The 18478-nt window shown below is 44.7% G+C and overlaps 1 protein-coding gene across 6 annotated transcripts in view; it reads left to right on the top strand.

Moving 5' to 3' along the window:
* Positions 1 to 18478, top strand: part of CHEK2 (checkpoint kinase 2) — a 216846-nt gene that overhangs the window by 33893 nt on the left and 164475 nt on the right. For all 6 annotated transcript variants that reach the window (XR_004540432.1, XM_033956284.1, XM_033956282.1 and 3 more), the window contains exon 5: positions 8744 to 8831. Coding sequence is in view for 5 of the 6 variants with exons in the window: in XM_033956284.1 (XP_033812175.1) it covers positions 8744 to 8831 (88 nt within the window). In the remaining variant the exon portion in view is untranslated. The remainder of the gene's footprint in view (positions 1 to 8743; positions 8832 to 18478) is intronic.

Raw genomic sequence — 18478 nt, 5'->3', positions numbered from 1 at the left:
ACAGACTATTATATTCCTCCAATGTCTGGGGTTCAAAATCAACTTTCCAAAATCCCAGCTGCACCCTTCTCAGTCCCTTCAGTTCATCGGGGCCATTCTGGACACTGTCCGGCTCAGAGCGTTCCTGCCTTGACTATGCCAAGATGCTCTCATTCGCCTTTGCCATCAAGTGTCTCATCTCATATCAATTTCAGCGAGACAAATGATGATTCTACTCGGTCACATGGCTTCTACAGTTCACATGACTCCTTTTGCTAGACTTCACCTTTGCATACCTCAGTTGACCATGGCATCTCAGTGGCAACAGGCTACCGACCCACTTTCTCAACAAATTACTGTAACTCCTTTGTTGAGACAGTCTCTCCACTGGTGGATGATCTCTTCCAACCTTTGCAGAGGTTTGCTGTTCCACACTCTCCCTCATCAGAAGGTTCTCACAACAGACTCGTCAACCTACGCATGGGGAGCCCATCTAGACGGTCTCCGTACACAAGGCCATTGGTCTCCTGCAGGCCGTCTTTGTCACATCAATCTGTTGGAACTCAGAGCAATTTTCAATTTTCTCAAAGCTTTTCAACACCTTCTTCACGACAACGTAGTCCTTGTCCGGACAGTCAACCAAGTCGCCATGTACTATGTCAACAAACAGGGAGGGACGGGATCTCACTCCCTTTGTCAAGAAGCTCTGAAGCTGTGGGATTGGGCAATCCATCAAAACATCTTTCTCAGAGCTGTATACATTCAAGGTCAGCACAACTGTCTGGCGGATAAATTGAGTCGCATTCTGCAACCTCACGAATGGACACCTCTATGTCAGGTGTTTGCTCAATGGGGGACCCCTCAGATAGACCTCTTTGCTTTTCCCTTTAATAACAAGCTGCCTCAGTTCTGCTCCCGGATATACTCTCCCCAGTGTCTCGAGGCAGATGCTTTCCTCCTGGACTGGACGGGGCCAGTTTCTATATGCCTTCCCTCCATTCCCTCTGATTCTCAAGACTCTTGTCAAGCTCAAGTTGCAACCTGCCACCATGATTCTGATAGCTCCTCGGTGGCCCAGACAACCGTGGTACTCCCTTCTAGTTCAACTCAGCGCCAGGGAGCCTCTGTTTCTCCCAATTTTTCCCTCTCTGCTTACTCAGTCAAGGATCCTTACTTCATCTCAATCTGCAGTCTCTACACTTAACAGCTTGGTACCTTTCCACCTAACTGACTCTTGACAGTTTTCTCAATCTGTACAGGACATTTTGGTAGCTTCCAGAAAGCCATCCACTAGGCAGTGTTACAGTCAGAAATGGACTAGATTTTCTGCTTGGTGTTCCATTCACCAAATGGAGCCAATGTCTACCTCCTTGGCTTCTGTTTTGGATTATTTACTTCACTTATCACAATCTGGACTCCAGTCTACATCTATCCGAGTTTATCTCAGTGCGATTTCTGCTTTCCATCAACTTCTTGATGGAAAACCCCTGTCTGCACATCCTGTGGTTTCCCGCTTCATGAAAGGACTTTTTAATGTTAATCCACCGCTCAAACCACCTCCAGTGGTCTGGGATCTCAATGTCATCCTGGCTCAATTGATGAAGCCTCCATTTGAACCAATTGATAAGGCTCATCTCAAGTATCTTACTTGTAAAGTGGTGTTTCTGATTGCCCTCACGTCTGCTCGAAGAGTCAGTGAGTTACAAGCCTTGGTTGCGGATCCACTTTTCACAGTTTTCCACCATGACAAAGTTGTCCGCCGTACTCATCCAAAATTCTTGCCTAAAGTTGTCTCAGAATTTCACATTACTCAATCTTTTGTTCTTCCAGTATTTTTTCCAAAGCCTCATTCTCACCCTGGAGAAGTGGCACTCCATACTTTGGACTGTAAACGTGCCTTGGCTTTCTACTTGCAACGCACTCAACCACACAGAACAGCCCCTCAACTTTTCATCTCCTTTGATCCAAATAAGTTGTGACATCCTGTCTCGAAGCGAACCATATCCAACTGGATAGCTGCTTGCATCTCTTCCTGCTATGCTCAGGCTGGTCTCCCTCTTCAGGGTCGAGTCACGAGCCACAGAGTTAGAACAATGGTGGCGTCTGTGGCTTTCCTCAGATCAACTCCTATTGAGGAAATCTGCAAGACTGCCACTTGGTCCTTGGTTCAGACATTCACTTCTCATTATTGTCTGGATACTTTTCTCCAGAAGGGCTGGCCACTTTGGCCAGTCTGTTTTACAACATCTTTTTTCTTAAATTGCCAACTCTCCCTCCATCCCATTATGCTAGCTTGGAAGTCACCCAACTGTTGAGAATATCCTGCCTGCTTGTTCTGGGATAAAGCACAGTTACTTAGTAACATAGTAGATGATGGCAGATAAAGACCCGAATGGTCCATCCAGTCTGCCCAACCTGATTCAATTTAAATTTTTTCTTCTTAGCTATTTCTGGGCAAGAATCCAAAGCTCTACCCATTACTGTGCTTGGGTTGCAACTGCTGAAATCTCCGTTAAAACCTACTCCAGCCCATCTACACCCTCCCAGCCATTGAAGCCCTCCCCAGCCCATCCTCCACCAAACGGCCATATACAGACACAGACTGTGCAAGTTTGCCCAGTACTGGCCTTAGTTCAATTTTTAATATTATTTTCTGATTCTAGATCCTCTCTGTTCATCCCATGCTTTTTTGAACTCAGTCACAGTTTTACTCTCCACAACCTCTCTCGGGAGCGCATTCCAGGCATCCACCACCCTCTCCGTAAAGTAGAATTTTCTAACATTGCCTTTGAATCTACCACCCCTCAACCTCAAATTATGTTCTCTGGTTTTACCATTGTCCTTTCTCTGGAAAAGATTTTGTTCTACGTTAATACCCTTCAAGTATTTGAACGTCTGAATCATATCTCCCCTGTCTCTCCTTTCCTCTAGGGCATACATATTCAGGGCTTCCAGTCTCTCCTCATACGTCTTCTGGCACAAGCCTCCTATCATATTCGTCGCCCTCCTTTGGACCGCTTCAAGTCTTCTTACGTCCTTCGCCAGATACGGTCTCCAAAACTGAACACAATACTCCAAGTGGGGCCTTACCAATGACCTGTATAGGGGCATCAACACCTTCTTCTTTCTACTGGCTACGCCTCTCTTTATACAGCCCAGCATCGTTCTGGCAGCAGCCACTGCCTTGTCACACTGTTTTATCGCCTTTAGATCATCGGATACTATCACCCCAAGGTCCCTCTCCTCGTCCGTGCATATCAGCTTCTCTTCTCCCAGCATATACGGTTCCTTCCAATTATTAATCCCCAAATGCATTACTCTGCATTTCTTTGCATTAAATTTTAGTTGCCAGGCATTAGACCATTCTTCTAACTTTTGCAGATCCTTTTTCATATTTTCCACTCCCTCTTCGGTGTCTACTCTGTTACAAATCTTGGTATCCTCTGCAAAAAGGCACACTTTTCCTTCTAACCCTTCAGCAATGTCACTCACAAACATATTGAACAGGATCGGCCCTAACACCGAACCCTGAGGGATTCCACTACTCACCTTTCCTTCCTCTGAGCGACTTCCATTAACCACCACCCTCTGGTGTCTGTCCGACAGCAGTTTCTAACCCAGTTTACCACTTTGGGTCCTAACTTCAGCCCTTCAAGTTTGTTCAACAGCCTTGTAGGGGTATTTCCGTTTTCACACTTGAAGGTTAGGCCTCTATGATGTCACCAAGCCTGAACCTTTGTCTCAAGAAATCTTTCTGCTGCACAAGAAATCTTTCCAGCATGAATTGCAAGAAGAAAGAAATACACAGCTTTGCTGTTTCTGCCTGATGCATTATGGGTATGTACCAGAATGTTATACTATTCAAGGACTTATCTGTGTCTTCATTATAGGACTGTGTGAATCTGGGGAAATTATCCTGTTCTTATCTGTCTAACGGCCCTGGGTCTTCCAGCCTATATGATACTTTACACAGAAAGGCTATTCATCCAAGTTCTGTTTCTGGATTGGTCTGAGGAAGTCATCTGATGAGATCCAAGTGAAAAAGTGCTAATTAATAGTTAGTCTGTGTTGAGATGGGGGGGAGCTCACATCTTCCCACAGGTGTTCTGCACGTAACCTTTTCTTTTAATAATTAGACCTGTAAGTTACCTCGTGTGACTCTTTGCCTAAGAGAGAGAAATTCGGACTTTTAAACAGCTCTGAATTCAGCACTAAAAGGAACTTGTTAGCTGCTGAATTGTAGCCTTACCAAGGACTGACAAACACGTGTACCTTTAACAAAAGGATTTCTGACGTCTCCTGAAGCGAGGCTGATCAAAAGGTGAGGATATGGAATTTACACTCTTATCAGCTGGGTTAGATAAGGATCCGATTGTGACCTGGGACAAGGGTTGTAAAGCTCCATTGGTGATAATATAATCATTTGCTAATCAGGGATTATTATTATTATAAGGAATTGTTTAGTGTGTGTGTAACAAGTAGTATTACTTAATTATCTAACAATTATATTGTGATAATTATGTACTGAGTTTCATTTCTGTAATCAAATATTTTGTGAACAATATTTAGATTTTGCAGCTGGCTTGTGAATTATATTTTTCTATTTTCATAATAAAGATATTTCTCATTAGTCTGGGTTTTGTGTCGTATAAATAGACCAAGAAATTTGGACCTGGATCAGAGTTTATGGTTTTCCCTAGACAACATTATCAGAGACGTAATTTTATGTAACTGATTAGTATTTACCATATCTCTTCCTACAGCCTCCTATGAGGAACTGTACCAAAGGCTTTGATGAAATCTAAGTAAATTACATCTAGCATATGTCCTCGATCCAGCTCTCTGGTCACCCAATCAAAAAATTCAATCAGGTTCGTTTGGCATGATTTACCTTACTGTAACAGTTGTTATGCAGGGACAGCAGGTAGATATTCTCATAACCCACCCTCCTCCCCTGGTTGGCTTCTTTGCTAGCTATCTGAACTGAGGTACCTCACAGGAGACGCGCACCCTGACTCGGGTGGGAAGGCACTCGCGCATGCGCAGTGCAGCACTCGTAAGCTCTTACAAAGATCTTCAAGCAAGTCTGCTTGCGAGGCTGACCGCTGCGGGGCTCCGTCGGTGATGCCACCCACCTGTTGAGAATATCTGCCTGCTGTCCCTGGATAACAACTGTTACGGTAAGTAACTGTGCTTTTCCTACAAACATTATTTCAATTTTATCTATATTAAGGGCTCCTTTTACTAAGGTGCGTTAGGGCGCTAAATTGCCCCGCGCGCTAGACCTTAAAGCCAGCATTGAGCTGGCGTTAGTTCTAGAAGCATAGTGCGGGTTTAACGTGCGCTAAAATCCTTCGTGTGCTAAAAACGCTAGCACATCTTAGGAAAAGGAGCCCTTAGTTTCAGACCTTGTTCTCCCATCCACTCCTCAATTTTACACATGTATGCAGTCAATAATTGTTCAACATTCTCATCCCCTCCACCTATTGGGAAGAAAAAAATAATATCGTCTGCATATGGTTTATGGATTGTTTATATCCCGCCCTTAGCCAGGGTGGGTTGCAAAAAAAATACATACATAATAACACTAAATAATACAATACAAGAAATACTACTTACAATAGACTAAGTTGGCGACCAGCATTCCACTTTCAATACATGCTTCAAAATTATGCTCCATATTTCATCTGATAAAAAAGATGCCTTTTAAGTACCGGTAATCACTTAAAACTTTCCAAGTTATGCTGTTGACATGTGTGTAAGGCAGGGGTCTCAAAGTCCCTCCTTGAGGGCCGCAATCCAGTTGGGTTTTCAGGATTTCCCCAATGAATATGCATGAAATCTACATGCATGCACTGCTTTCAATGCATATTCATTGGGGAAATCCTGAAAACCTGACTGGATTGCAGCCCTCAAGGAGGAACTTTGAGATTCCTGGTGTAAGGGTAGCTTAATCCATTCCCTTAGGCCCATGCAACAAAATATGCTATCCCTAGACACTGCCAGTCTAAGGTCTTTTAACAGATGGAATATGTAATTACCAACCCATCAGACCGTAGTTGAAGAGACGGGATATATGGCAAAATATTCTCAATTAAACATTTGGGGCCAAATTATGCAAGCACATATAAACAGTTAATAGCAACTTATAACGGATCCTATAGGACAACTTTAACCAATACAGACTCACGTAGTATTCGGATACATGATCCCGCCTCTCCAACCTAAAACATGAGTATGATTGAGTCTCGAAATGGGAATAGAGAGCAACACCATTTTCCTTTTTCCATAAAAATAAGTATATTCCCTTCTTACATCTTATGGGAGACAGTGGTGTTGGACTAAGTGGGCTCATTATGTTGTATCGTCCCAAAGAAATAGCAGGAAGAGGTTACAGGAGAGATGGATGAAGTTTGGAAGGGGGTAAGGGGGTTCACCGCCCTCCAATTATGTGTTTCTTGGTTTTTGTTTTCCTTCTTGGTTTATCTATTAAGTCCTGCCATTCCATTCTCATTCTCAGCATAGCTCAGCTACAGGCTGCGGGGGTGTGATCTGTGTGGTTGTGCAGGGATGGAGTCTGCTGGTGTGTTGCCTCCATATCCTTCCACATCATGTGAGCCAGGAAAAAAAGGGAGGAGGGGGGATAATGATGCGAGGTAGAAATGGAGGAAAAAGAGGAGGATGTTTGGTAAAAGGAGAGTATAAGAAGGATGTGCTAGAGCTGTGTATCGCAAACTGTGCCACCTGAGATTTCAGGTGTGCGCGACACACTGGCGAGGAGGAGAGTCATCCACTCCAGCTGACTGCCTACAGGACGTGCCTCTCGTGGTGAGAGGCACATCCTGTAGGAAGTCAGCCGGCACAGATGACTCTCCTCCTGGCCAGAGTATCTTCCTTCTCTCCCCGCACCTCCCGGATCCCTCCACCGAAGCTGGCCGCGGCTAGATTGTCCTTCCAGCCGGGGGCACTGGTTTTAGTATGCTGCTGGCTGGAAAATTTGCGAGACACTATCCTAGAGTCACCACTGAAAGGAGGGGGGCATTGTACCAGAGCTGTTACCACTAAAAGGGGTTTCAATTTCCATTTTTGCAAAGGACACTAGAGTCAGTATTTAATGCAGCGCCCTAAGTCACCCACTTGCTCTGTAACCACTAGATCTTTAGCAGGTGTGCTGGCACATAGTGGTTGATATGAACGCATCCCTTTGGGTTCACTGACTTCCTGCTCAGCAAGTGATCTTTGGGATTCCCAGTCTGAGGACAGGAAGCAGAATATGCAAATGTGGCCCTTTTGAGCATGGGATACACATGTGATATCTCTAGGAGGGGTAAAATCAAGGGGGTGGGTAATTAGAGTGGGCAGACTTGATGGGCTGTGGCCCTTTTCTGCCGTAATCTTCTATGTTACTATGGTTGCTGAGCTTCCAAGGTTTGTGTATGCAGGTGGTGGAGCAGCTCATAGGGTCTTTCTGGATGTGGAGCTGTTATTATATTTCAGTCTGTTACGTTCTAAATGTCAAAGGTATCTGGGAAGGGGGAGTAGGAGCATGATTCTTGCCAGGAAGGATAGAGATAAAACATAATAAATATATGATATTTACTTTTTAAAATTTGTAGACAGCTTACATCTGAGTGGTTTCCATAAAAACATACATAGTATTCAAACAAACACATATCATAGATTATGACCATTACATTGAAAATTATCCTCTCACTGTTCTAAACTAGTAATATATCATCATATCAAGTCAGACTGAGGAGGTATGAGGATGAGTGAGCCTAGCCTGCAGGGGAGGGGAACTGAGTAAGGTAGAATGAGAGGGAGCCTAATGGGGGGAAGGGGGAGGAATTAGCAGTGGACCATGCAGGCCAGGTCAGGACGAAGTAGAGAGCAGAGAAGCATAGAATAGGGAGTGGAACAGGTACTACAGGCCTGGGTATTGATCATTCTACCTAAAAACAAAAGACAAACTGCATTAGGAGAAAGAAGTGGGAAAAACAGAAGAGGAAGAAGACATTATGGCAGGGAAAGAAGTGGAATGGTCTGAGAGAAAGGAAAGTGTATGGTATATACACAGGTAGGATAGGGAAGAGGGACTATTGAGCTCTGGCTGAGAGGGAAAGAATATGGCTTGTCTAGATGGGCAGGATAGACTGCAAGGAATAACTTGAGTGTGATATAGATGGACTGGAAGTGAGATGGTAAACTGTTGCGAGTGGTTGGAGAGGAAGAGACTTGATGGGACTTGCAATGTTAACACCTAGCGTTTCTTTTGCCCCTGTGTGCACCACCTGCAGTATACTTCATTTAAATGCAGCCTGACAAGCTGTGTTCGCAATCCACTATGCTTTAATTTCCTTTATATGGATTTGGTAATTATTGCCAAGATTAGCACTCCCAATTGCTTTGAAAAGTTGGCTCCTATGGATGGATATATGAATGGCATTGATATATTCTCCTCTGCACTTGTTTTAGCATGTGTTTCAATTGGGTCCAGAAAGCAGCTAAGCTTTTGTCTTCAGCAGACATTTTACCGAAGGTTCATTATACTGCAATGAGGGCTGACATATATGACCCTGGGTGGCATCTGCCCTCTTGATTCAAAGGTGTTGATGCTTACTGAAAATGCTGCAGAATGGTGTATTACTATAGCAAGCTGAGATTCATCTGACCAACAAAGGACATGTTATTGATATGTTTTCTGTAGTATTTTTTCCTTTTAATTTTAACACAATAAGTCTGAAGTTCTTGATATGTGTTCTAGCTTTTGTCTTTTCGGATTTGACGGACGTCCAATCAGAATATCCAAAGGAAGTGAGAGAGAAATACATAGTATCAAAAACTCTTGGAAGGTAAACGTTCATTCTGTTTTCTTTATTACAGATCTTCGATCTTACTCTAGTGTTCTCTTTGACTAGTTGTGCCATGACTCAACCCTAGATCAAAGGTGGAATGGTCTATTGATTTAAACATGAGATTTGACTTGTGTGGCCTAATTGATTATTTTCTCACAATCTGTGTCTTGTAATAAATCAGGCCCTGGAACCTTGACTCTGCTTGGGATTCATACAGCATAGCAGACGTGCTACACTGCTGCTGTGAGAAAAGGGTTTAGCTGAATTCTGTAGGGTGGATAGGTGCAAAATAGAAAGTGACATCGGCTCCATATTGCTTATATGACTGGCAAGCTTCAACTGTGTTTGAATATTACTCTTGATTGGTAATATGCATATTATTACTACATACAACACTTGTAATAGTCAATATCTAGGCTTCCCTGCGAGGCTTATATCTTATGCTATTTGCTCTTTTCCCTTGTCCTTCCTCCTTTCCACCTTCATCTTGATGTGTCTAGGGTCTTCACCTTTTACTTACTGGGGCCTCACTTATAGATTTCCCTTCCTATGAACTTATGAATTGAGCCTTCTTACCAGAAATTTAAGATTCTGGTTAAAATTTGGTTATTCCAGCTTGCATATAAATTGACTTTCTCATGAGTTTTATTGTGCTCCCAAATCTCTGCTAGCAGCATCTTTCCCTTTCTACACTTCTTTCCTTCCCACTTTATGCAATGTTTTCTTTCCTTGAATAAGACTGTAATTTCTTTTCCTTCTCTCATTTTTTAAAAAATTGTGAACTGCTCAGCTGCACCCCTAGTACCTTTAGTATTATATTGTGCATTTGCAACAGGTAGACTGAAAGTGATCCAGTTTGACTGATGGTGGAATGGCTAAAGATCTTTGTTCTTTGCAGTGTCTGCCTAAAAATCTCCTTTTCCCTCTCTACTCCCCCATCTCAGGTGGACAGCATCTCTTCTTCCCTTTCTTATACCACCCAGGTATTCAGCATTTTTAATCTTCTGTTCGTATCCTAGATGTTGTTTCCGGTGTGCCACTGAGCTCTACCATAGTAACATAGTAGATGACGGCAGATAAAGACCCGAATGGTCCATCCAGTCTGCCCAACCTGATTCAATTTAAATTTTTTAATTTTTTCTTCTTAGCTATTTCTGGGCAAGAATCCAAAGCTTTACCCTGTACTGTGCTTGGGTTCCAACTGCCGAAATCTCTGTTAAGACTTACTCCAGCCCATCTACACCCTCCCAGCCATTGAAGCCCTCCCCAGCCCATCCTCCACCAAACGGCCATATACAGATACAGACCGTGCAAGTCTGCCCAGTACTGGCCTTAGTTCAATATTTAATATTATTTTCTGATTCTAAATCCTCTGTGTTCATCCCACGCTTCTGTGAACTCAGTCACAGTTTTACTTTCCACCACCTCTCTCTGGAGCGTATTCCAGGCATCCACTACCCACTCTGTAAAGTAGAATTTCCTAACATTGCCCCTGAATCTACCACCCCTCAACCTCAAATTATGTCCTCTGGTTTTACCAACCATTTTCCTTTCTCTGGAAAAGATTTTGTTCTATGTTAATACATAAGAACATAAGAACTGCCATCTCCGGATCAGACCCATGGTCCATCGAGTCCGGCGATCCGCACACGCGGAGGCCCAGTCAGGTATACACCTGATGTAGTTTTAGTCACCCATATCCCTCTATGCCTCTCGTAAGGAGATGTGCATCTAATTTGCCTTTGAATCCTAGCACAGTGGATTCCTTAATAACCTCCTTTGGGAGAGCATTCCAGGCGTCTACCACTCGCTGTGTAAAGCAGAACTTCCTGGCATTTGTCCTGGACTTGTCCCCCCTTAGCTTCAAACCATGTCCTCTTGTCCGTGTTGCGTTGGACAATGTAAATAATTTATTTTCCTGCTCTATTTTATCGATGCCTTTCAGCATTTTGAACGTCTCGATCATGTCCCCTCGCAGCCTCCTCTTCTCAAGGGAGAACAGTCCCAGTTTCTTGAGTCGTTCCTCATATTCCAAGCTCTCCATACCTCTTATTAGCTTCGTTGCTCGTCTCTGCACCCTCTCCAGCAGTTTTATATCCTTCTTTAGGTTGGGAGACCAATGTTGGACACAGTATTACAAGTGTGGTCTGACCATTGCTCTATAAAGCGGCATTATGACTTTCTCCGATCTACTCGTGATTCCTTTTTTTATCATGCCTAACATTCTGTTTGCTTTCTTTGCCGCTGCCGCGCATTGTGCCGACGGCTTCAGGGTCCTATCTATCAGTACACCCAGGTCCTTTTCTTGTTCGCTCTTACCCAGAGTTGCGCCTGACATTCTATACTCGTGTTCCTTATTCTTACTACCTAAATGCATTACTTTGCATTTCTCCACGTTGAACTTCATCTGCCATTGCTCTGCCCATTTCTCTAACTGATACAAGTCGCTCTGGAGTTCCTCGCTATCCTCCTGCGATCTGATTGCCCGGCATAGCTTTGTGTCGTCTGCAAACTTAATGATCTCACTGGATACTCCTTCTTCCAGGTCATTGATGTAAATATTAAATAGGATCGGCCCAAGAACCGAGCCCTGGGGCACACCACTAGTCACTTTCTCCCAGTCTGAGAACTTCCCATTTATGCCCACTCTCTGCTTTCTGTTTTCCAGCCATTTGCCTATCCACCTGTGTATATTTCCCTCTATTCCATGGCTTTGTAGTTTCCTGAGAAGTCTTTCATGTGGAACTTTGTTGAACGCTTTCTGGAAGTCCAAATATATTATGTCCACCGGCATTCCACTATCAATTTGCTTGTTCACGGTCTCAAAAAATTGAAGTAAATTCGTTAAACATGATTTCCCTTTCCTGAACCCATGTTGACTGGGTTTCATCAAGTCGTGTGTATCTAGGTGCCGGACTATGCTATCCTTGATCAGTGCTTCAACCATCTTTCCAGGGACAGACGTAAGGCTCACAGGTCTGTAGTTGCCCGGTTCCCCTCTCGATCCTTTTTTGAAAATTGGCGTGACGTTCGCTATCTTCCAGTCTTCTGGTATCTGTCCAGTTCTGATTGTCAGATTGGCAAGTTTTTGCAATAGCTCTCCGATTTCAACCTTCAGTTCCTTTAAAACTCTCGGGTGAATTCCATCCGGTCCAGGGGATTTGTCACTTTTAAGTTTGTCGATCTGGTAGTATATCTGGTCCAACTCCACTTCAACTGTGGTGAGGCTGTCTTCTATTACTCCACTAAACACTTTCACTGCTTCTGGTATTTTTGCGGTATCCTTCTCCGTAAAGACGGACGCAAAGAAGGAATTTAGTTTGTCTGCAATTTGTTTATCCTCTTTGATGTACCCTTTTCTTCCCTGGTCGTCCAGGGGTCCCACCGCCTCTTTTGTGGGTTTTTTTCCCTTTCACGTATCTAAAGAAGGGTTTGAAGTTTTTGGCCTCTTGCGCTATTTTTTCCTCATAGTCCTTTTTGGCATCCCTCACCGCCTTGTGACATTTCTTCTGATCATCTTTATGTTTTTTCCATGCTTCGGTTGTTTTCATGTGTTTCCATTTTTTGAAAGAGTCCTTCTTTTCTTTTATGGCTTCCCTCACCTGTCTGGTAAGCCATGCCGGTTCTCCCTTACCTTTTGTTCTCCCCTCTTTGGAGATCCTCGGAATGTGGAGATTTTGTGCTTCTGTGATAGTATTTTTCAATAGGGACCATGCCTGGTCTAGCGTTTCAAGTTTGTCCACCTTTTTCTTGAGTCGTTTTTTCACCATGGCTCTCATGCGATCGTATTTGCCCTTTTTAAAGTTTAGGGTTTTGGTTAAGGTTTTGGCATGTTTTCTATTCCCGATGTCAAGCTTAAAGCTGATCACATTGTGATCGCTCGTCCCCAGCGGTACTGTAACTTCCACTTCTTTTTTTTTTTTTTAATTTCAATTTTTATTTCAATTTTTCAAGTTATACATTACTCCTTGAATATCAATCTTCAAACACCAGAACATCAACAGCAACAACTTCAGGTAATGTTCAGAAATGAAGAATGCACAAATCACACTCAATTTACTCCCCCCAATCCCCCCCCCTTTTACTCCCTTCAATGTTCACCATCCTAAATCCAAATCCCCCCCCCCCCCCTGTAAAACCCTCTCATCTTCCAAAGAGCAGACCCGGCAGAATTAGCTAACCGTCCCCTATAAGGTGTTCAATAAATCTCTTATTTTAACCCAGGTAAAAGCCCTGGACAGGAATTTATGACGACGAACAGCCACCGCTATCTCCATTCGTCCAATGGACAGAAATCTCGTTATCCAGGCATTTGGAGAAGGAGCCTCCTTGTTTTTCCAATGATTCGCTATGAGACATTTGGCTGCAGCTAGGCCCCAGCGCAACAATTTAGTCTGCCAAACGTGTACTTTTTCATTATAAAGCCCCAGAAGGCACGTCTGCGGTGTAACCTCCACCTGAGCCCCTAGCAAGGTAGACAAGGTAGCGGCAACAGCTCTCCAAAAGGGTCCAAGAGACTCACAATCCCACCATATATGTAAAAAAGAACCCACGTGATTACTACAACGCCAACAAAGTGCTGACGTCCTCGGATACATTTTATGTAGACGCTCAGGAGTATAGTACCATCTAGTGAGTACCTTGTATGCATTCTCCTGGACCAAAGCACAAGTTGATGCCCGGGTCACCTCCCCATATATCACTTCCCATTGCTTATTGGAAAAGGAAAATTCTAAGTCTCGCTCCCAGTGTTTCTGAAAGGAAGGTTGAATAAGGGAATGACCCCTCCTATAATGGTACAACACTGATAAAGGCCGGGGCACCTGCCTAAGCAGTAACCACAGATTCTCAAAGGATTCCCGCTCAGCACTAAAAGCTTGTCCCCAACCCTGGGCCTGCAGGAAATGTCGTATCTGAAAATAAGCCAGGTAGTCCCTGTCAGGCAAATCAAATTCCTTCTGGAGCGTCTCAAAGGTTAAGATCCCTGAGTTCCCCATCAAATCTCTAAAGACCCTCAATCCCCTCTGGGCCCAGCGATGAAACACCTTAGTATCACTCCCCGGCTGAAATTGGGGTTCAAATTGTATCGGAGCCAATGAAGAGATCAATGCTCCATTGCTCAACTGGTGTCGAGCTTGGGTCCACACCGTGACCAAATGTTTTACAAAGGGATTAGCTATAGTCGAAGTCCAAGATCGGCAGGATCCCGAGATCCAAAGTCTATGTTTCAACCTCATACTGTCCCCCTGTCCCTGTTCCAACTGGATTCCACTTTTATGTTCCCCCAGTTCCCAGTCCAGGATCAATTTCAATTGGGCTGACTGATAATACCATTCCAAATTCGGTAGTCCCCTCCCCCCATCGGATCTGGCCGCCCACAACAGAGATTGGGATAACCTCGGTGATTTACGTTGCCAGATAAAAGTACGTAAAGCTTTCCCCATCCCCCTTAAATCCCGAGCTGGGACCTGCACCGGTAATGTCTGAAAGAGGAACAGCAACCTTGGAAGCACATTCATCTTCACTAGAGCTATCCTGCCCCACCATGATATCCAAAGACCATGCCATCTCTGCAAGTCTGCTCGGATTCGCCTATAGAGGGGCTGATAATTCTTCTCATAAATCTGGGTTATATCTCTAGGAATATAGATTCCAAGATATTTAAGACCATGTTCCACCCACCTAAAAGGAAAACTGCCCCGAATGTTCTCCACTTCAGGAGGCGTGAGTGTCAAATTCAACACCTCAGTTTTATCCAGATTGATTCGGAACCCAGAGATTCTTCCATATAGCTCAAAGAGCTGCATAAGATGCGGAAAGGAGACATCAGGCTTCCTCACATAGAGTAAAATATCATCCGCGAATAGCGCTACCCGGTGTTCAACCCCATTCAGCTCAAAACCACTCAGATTCGGATGATTCCGGATACTCAGCGCCAATGGTTCTATAGACAGGGCAAATAAGAGAGGTGAAAGCGGACAGCCCTGTTTGGTCCCTCGACAAATGGGAAAAAAATCGGTATAAGATTGATTAACATGTAGACAAGCCCGCGGGTCGGTATAAAGGGCTCGAATCCAACCAATAAATGTCTGGCCCAGTCCCATACGATCCATCACGTCCCATAGAAATTCCCAGAGGACCCTATCAAAGGCCTTGTCCGCATCTACGGACATCAAGACCAACTTATCCGCCCTTTGACCTGCTCCCCAAAGCAGATTCAGAGTCCTCCGAATATTATCACTCACTTGCCTACGCTGTATAAATCCCGCTTGATCTTGGTGAATTATAGACGGCAAAATTTTCCCCAAACGCAGAGCCAGTGCCTTAGCCAATATTTTTGCATCTAAATTCAAGAGTGATATAGGGCGATAAGCCCCGCATGTCAAGGGGTCCCTTCCCGGTTTTAAAAGTATAGTAACCCCCGCCTCCCCCATAGTAGTCGGCAAGAGGGCTCCTTGTGGCACTCCATTCGCCACTCTCGCCAATAATGGTCCTAGCTGTCCTGAAAATTGTTTATAGAAACATCCAGTGTATCCATCTAATCCCGGTGATTTCCCTGGTTTCAACTGCTTAATCACTCTCAAAATTTCCGCCTCCTTTACCGGTTCTTGTAAGTAAGCTTGATCTGAGTCAGATAATCTCGGCAAAGGAAGGGAATCGAGAAAAGTAGCCCGAGCATCCCGATTTACCGCCTCCGGGGCACTATATAGATTAGAATAAAATGTTAAGAACTCCTTCCTGATCTCTGAGTCCGTCACCTTTACATCACCCCTCTGAACCCCCCGTATCTTTGTTATTGTTGCTCTATTCTGCTTAATTTTAATGTATCGAGCCAAATGAGCCCCTGCTTTATTACTATGTTCATAAGTCTGAATACGGAACCTGGCTCGTAGTTTGTCCGTCTCCTCAACCTGGTGTTGATATAATTCATCTCTCACCCTCTGCAATTGATTCCAAACCTGCGCCTCCCTTGTGTCCTGATGTAACCTCTCCAACACTAACAACCTCTGGCGTAATTGTAGAAATCTCTGGGTTCTGTTCCGTTTGTATCTAGCCCCCCATTTAATAAGTTCTCCACGAACCACTGCTTTTAAAGCATCCCATAGTACTGCATCGGTTACCTCCCCATTATCATTTTGTTCTAAATATTCAGCGATTGTGCGTTCCACTGCTGCTGTTACCTCCACTGAACCCAGGAGCGACTCATTAAGCCTCCAGTATTTACGCCCACTTGATTCCAACACCCCAGTGCAGGCCACCCAGACAGGGGCATGATCAGAAATATGCATCGGTTCTATTTCAGCCCGCGCAACCCCTCCCATCTGATTTCTATGAATCCACAATCCATCAAGTCTAGTATAAGTATTTTGTGCATGAGAGTAAAATGTGTACGTTTTCTGAGTACCGTGAAGTAAGCGCCAACAGTCCACTAATCCCAGTGAGTGCATTAAATTGCCTAGCGCCTTTACAGGATTGTTTAGAGACCTACGCCCCCCTCCCGAATGATCCAAGACTGGGTCCGGAGGAACGTTAAAATCACCCCCCAGGTAAACCGCCCCTCTGACAAATGATCTCAGTTCAGTCTGAAGGCCCTTGAAATAGGTGACTTGAGCAGAACAGGGGCCATATATATTGATAATTGTCAGCTGTCGACCCTGTAAACTTCCCTGCAGGCCCAGGCATCGCCCTTCCTTGTCCCTAAATATGTGTTCCACTTGGAATCCCACCCCTTTTCGCACCAAGATAGCCAATCCTCCCGCTCTTTTGGTAGCCCCCACACTCTGATGTGTCCAGATCAAATCATATTGTGGTCTTTGGAGTAGGCCAACATCCCGGGGTCTCAAATGAGTCTCCTGTAGCAGACATATATCCCATTTCATACGGGTCAATTCCCTAAACACCAGGCTCCGTTTACCAGGACTATTAAGTCCATTAACATTCCAGGATCCAATGACAATCTCCGGCTCCCCATCTCCCTCTTTCTGCCAGGTCTGCTCCCTCCTAAGAATCAGTCCCCTCCCCCCCCCCCCTCCTAATAGCCGATCCATCCATTTTGGAATCAGCCATATGAGAAATGTACGTCATATCCAAGAGGCTCATCGTGATTGCATTCCCTATCTCTATATTCACTCCAACTCCCCATGCATTCTGTCCACTCTCTCCCCTCCCCCCAATATTCAACAAGAACCCCCCGTGCTTCCTTCCCACCTGTAGAACTATGAGAAGACATCTCTAATTACCATGCAGGCTCCCTATACAGTAAACATTTATAGATACCCTCTGGGAGAAAATAACACAATATTGAACAGTGGAAACAATAGCTAACTCCCGTCATCAAGGTCCAGAAAGATCCACATAAAAGCTGTATTCTCCCCTCTCCGTCACACCCACCAATCCCACCCAATAAAATCTCTGATATCTTACAGAGAAGAGGAGAGCTAATGAAGCATTCAACCCTGCCATTAACACACTGCCCCGATCCACACCCCCATGGCATAATATGGATTCCAACCCTGTACCATTAAGCACTCTCTCCCAGACTATCTTCACCTTCCAAACCTTCATATCATCTTCACCTCTTCTCCTTCATGGCCGCACCATTCATCCATCATCCAACTTCCAACCAGTTCTATCATTAAAGCAAGAACATTAAGTAAGGAAAAGTTCAACTCACTCTCCTAATAAAATGTAACTAATAGCTTCATGCAGCCCTCCTCCCGGGTAGCCCTTTTTCAATCAACAAGCACCCCTATATAGAATAACCCAGCAGAGCCGCAACTACAGTATTCAACTTCCCACAACCCCCTGTGATATAGGAACTAAACAAGAACAGTCAATTCCAGCATCTGGTGATCATTTCAAGTGCCAGAGGTTGATGGCTGTGGGCTCTCAGCCAGTACTTCCACAGGTCCGGTGCCTGGATCTTCCTCCTCTCCTGTAGAACCCCTTTCGCCTTTGTCCTCCGCCATTCTACAGCCCAAATCCTTCAATGCGAGCCATGCGTCAGCTGAGGAATCCACTCGGCGATGCTTCCCGTTCACCGTGATTAACAATCCAAAGGGGAATAGCCAGCGGTAACGATAGCCCTCCGTTCTCATAAATTGAGTCACCTCTTTAAAAGCGCGGCGTTTTTGGAGGGTCACAGCTGCTAGGTCCTGATAGACCCCCACCACCACTCCCTTCCATGTAAAATTAGGGTGGCGCCGGGCTGCTTGCAGAATCCTTTCTTTAATCGGGAAATCACCAAAGCATGCAATGATGTCTCTATTGCCCGTGCCTCTGGCTGAACCCAGGCTCCTATGAGCTCGTTGTAAAACTATAGGGCTCACGTCCTCCCGCTCCTCTTCCCGAAGCAAATCTGTGCAAAAGTCTTTAACCACTGTCCTCGCGTCTTTGTATTGTTCCGTATCCGGGATTCCTTTAAATCTTAAATTATGGCGTCTCGAGCGGTTTTCTAAGTCCTCCACTTGACTCCGCAGTTCTTCTAGCTGGGACACCGCCACGTGCAGCTCCGATGAGCAGGCCTGCACTGTGGGCTCCACCTGGTTCAAACGCCCCTCCGTCGCCGATACTCGGGTGCCCAGCTCGCTCACCTCCGATCTTATTTCTGCCAGGGCCACTCGAACATCTGAGCGGAGCCCCAC

Source organism: Geotrypetes seraphini, chromosome 8, assembly GCF_902459505.1.
Source record: "Geotrypetes seraphini chromosome 8, aGeoSer1.1, whole genome shotgun sequence".
Classification (NCBI taxonomy): Eukaryota; Metazoa; Chordata; class Amphibia; order Gymnophiona; family Dermophiidae; genus Geotrypetes; species Geotrypetes seraphini.
The sequence above is the reverse complement of the archived record's forward strand: the minus strand, read 5'-3'. Positions and strand labels throughout refer to the sequence as shown.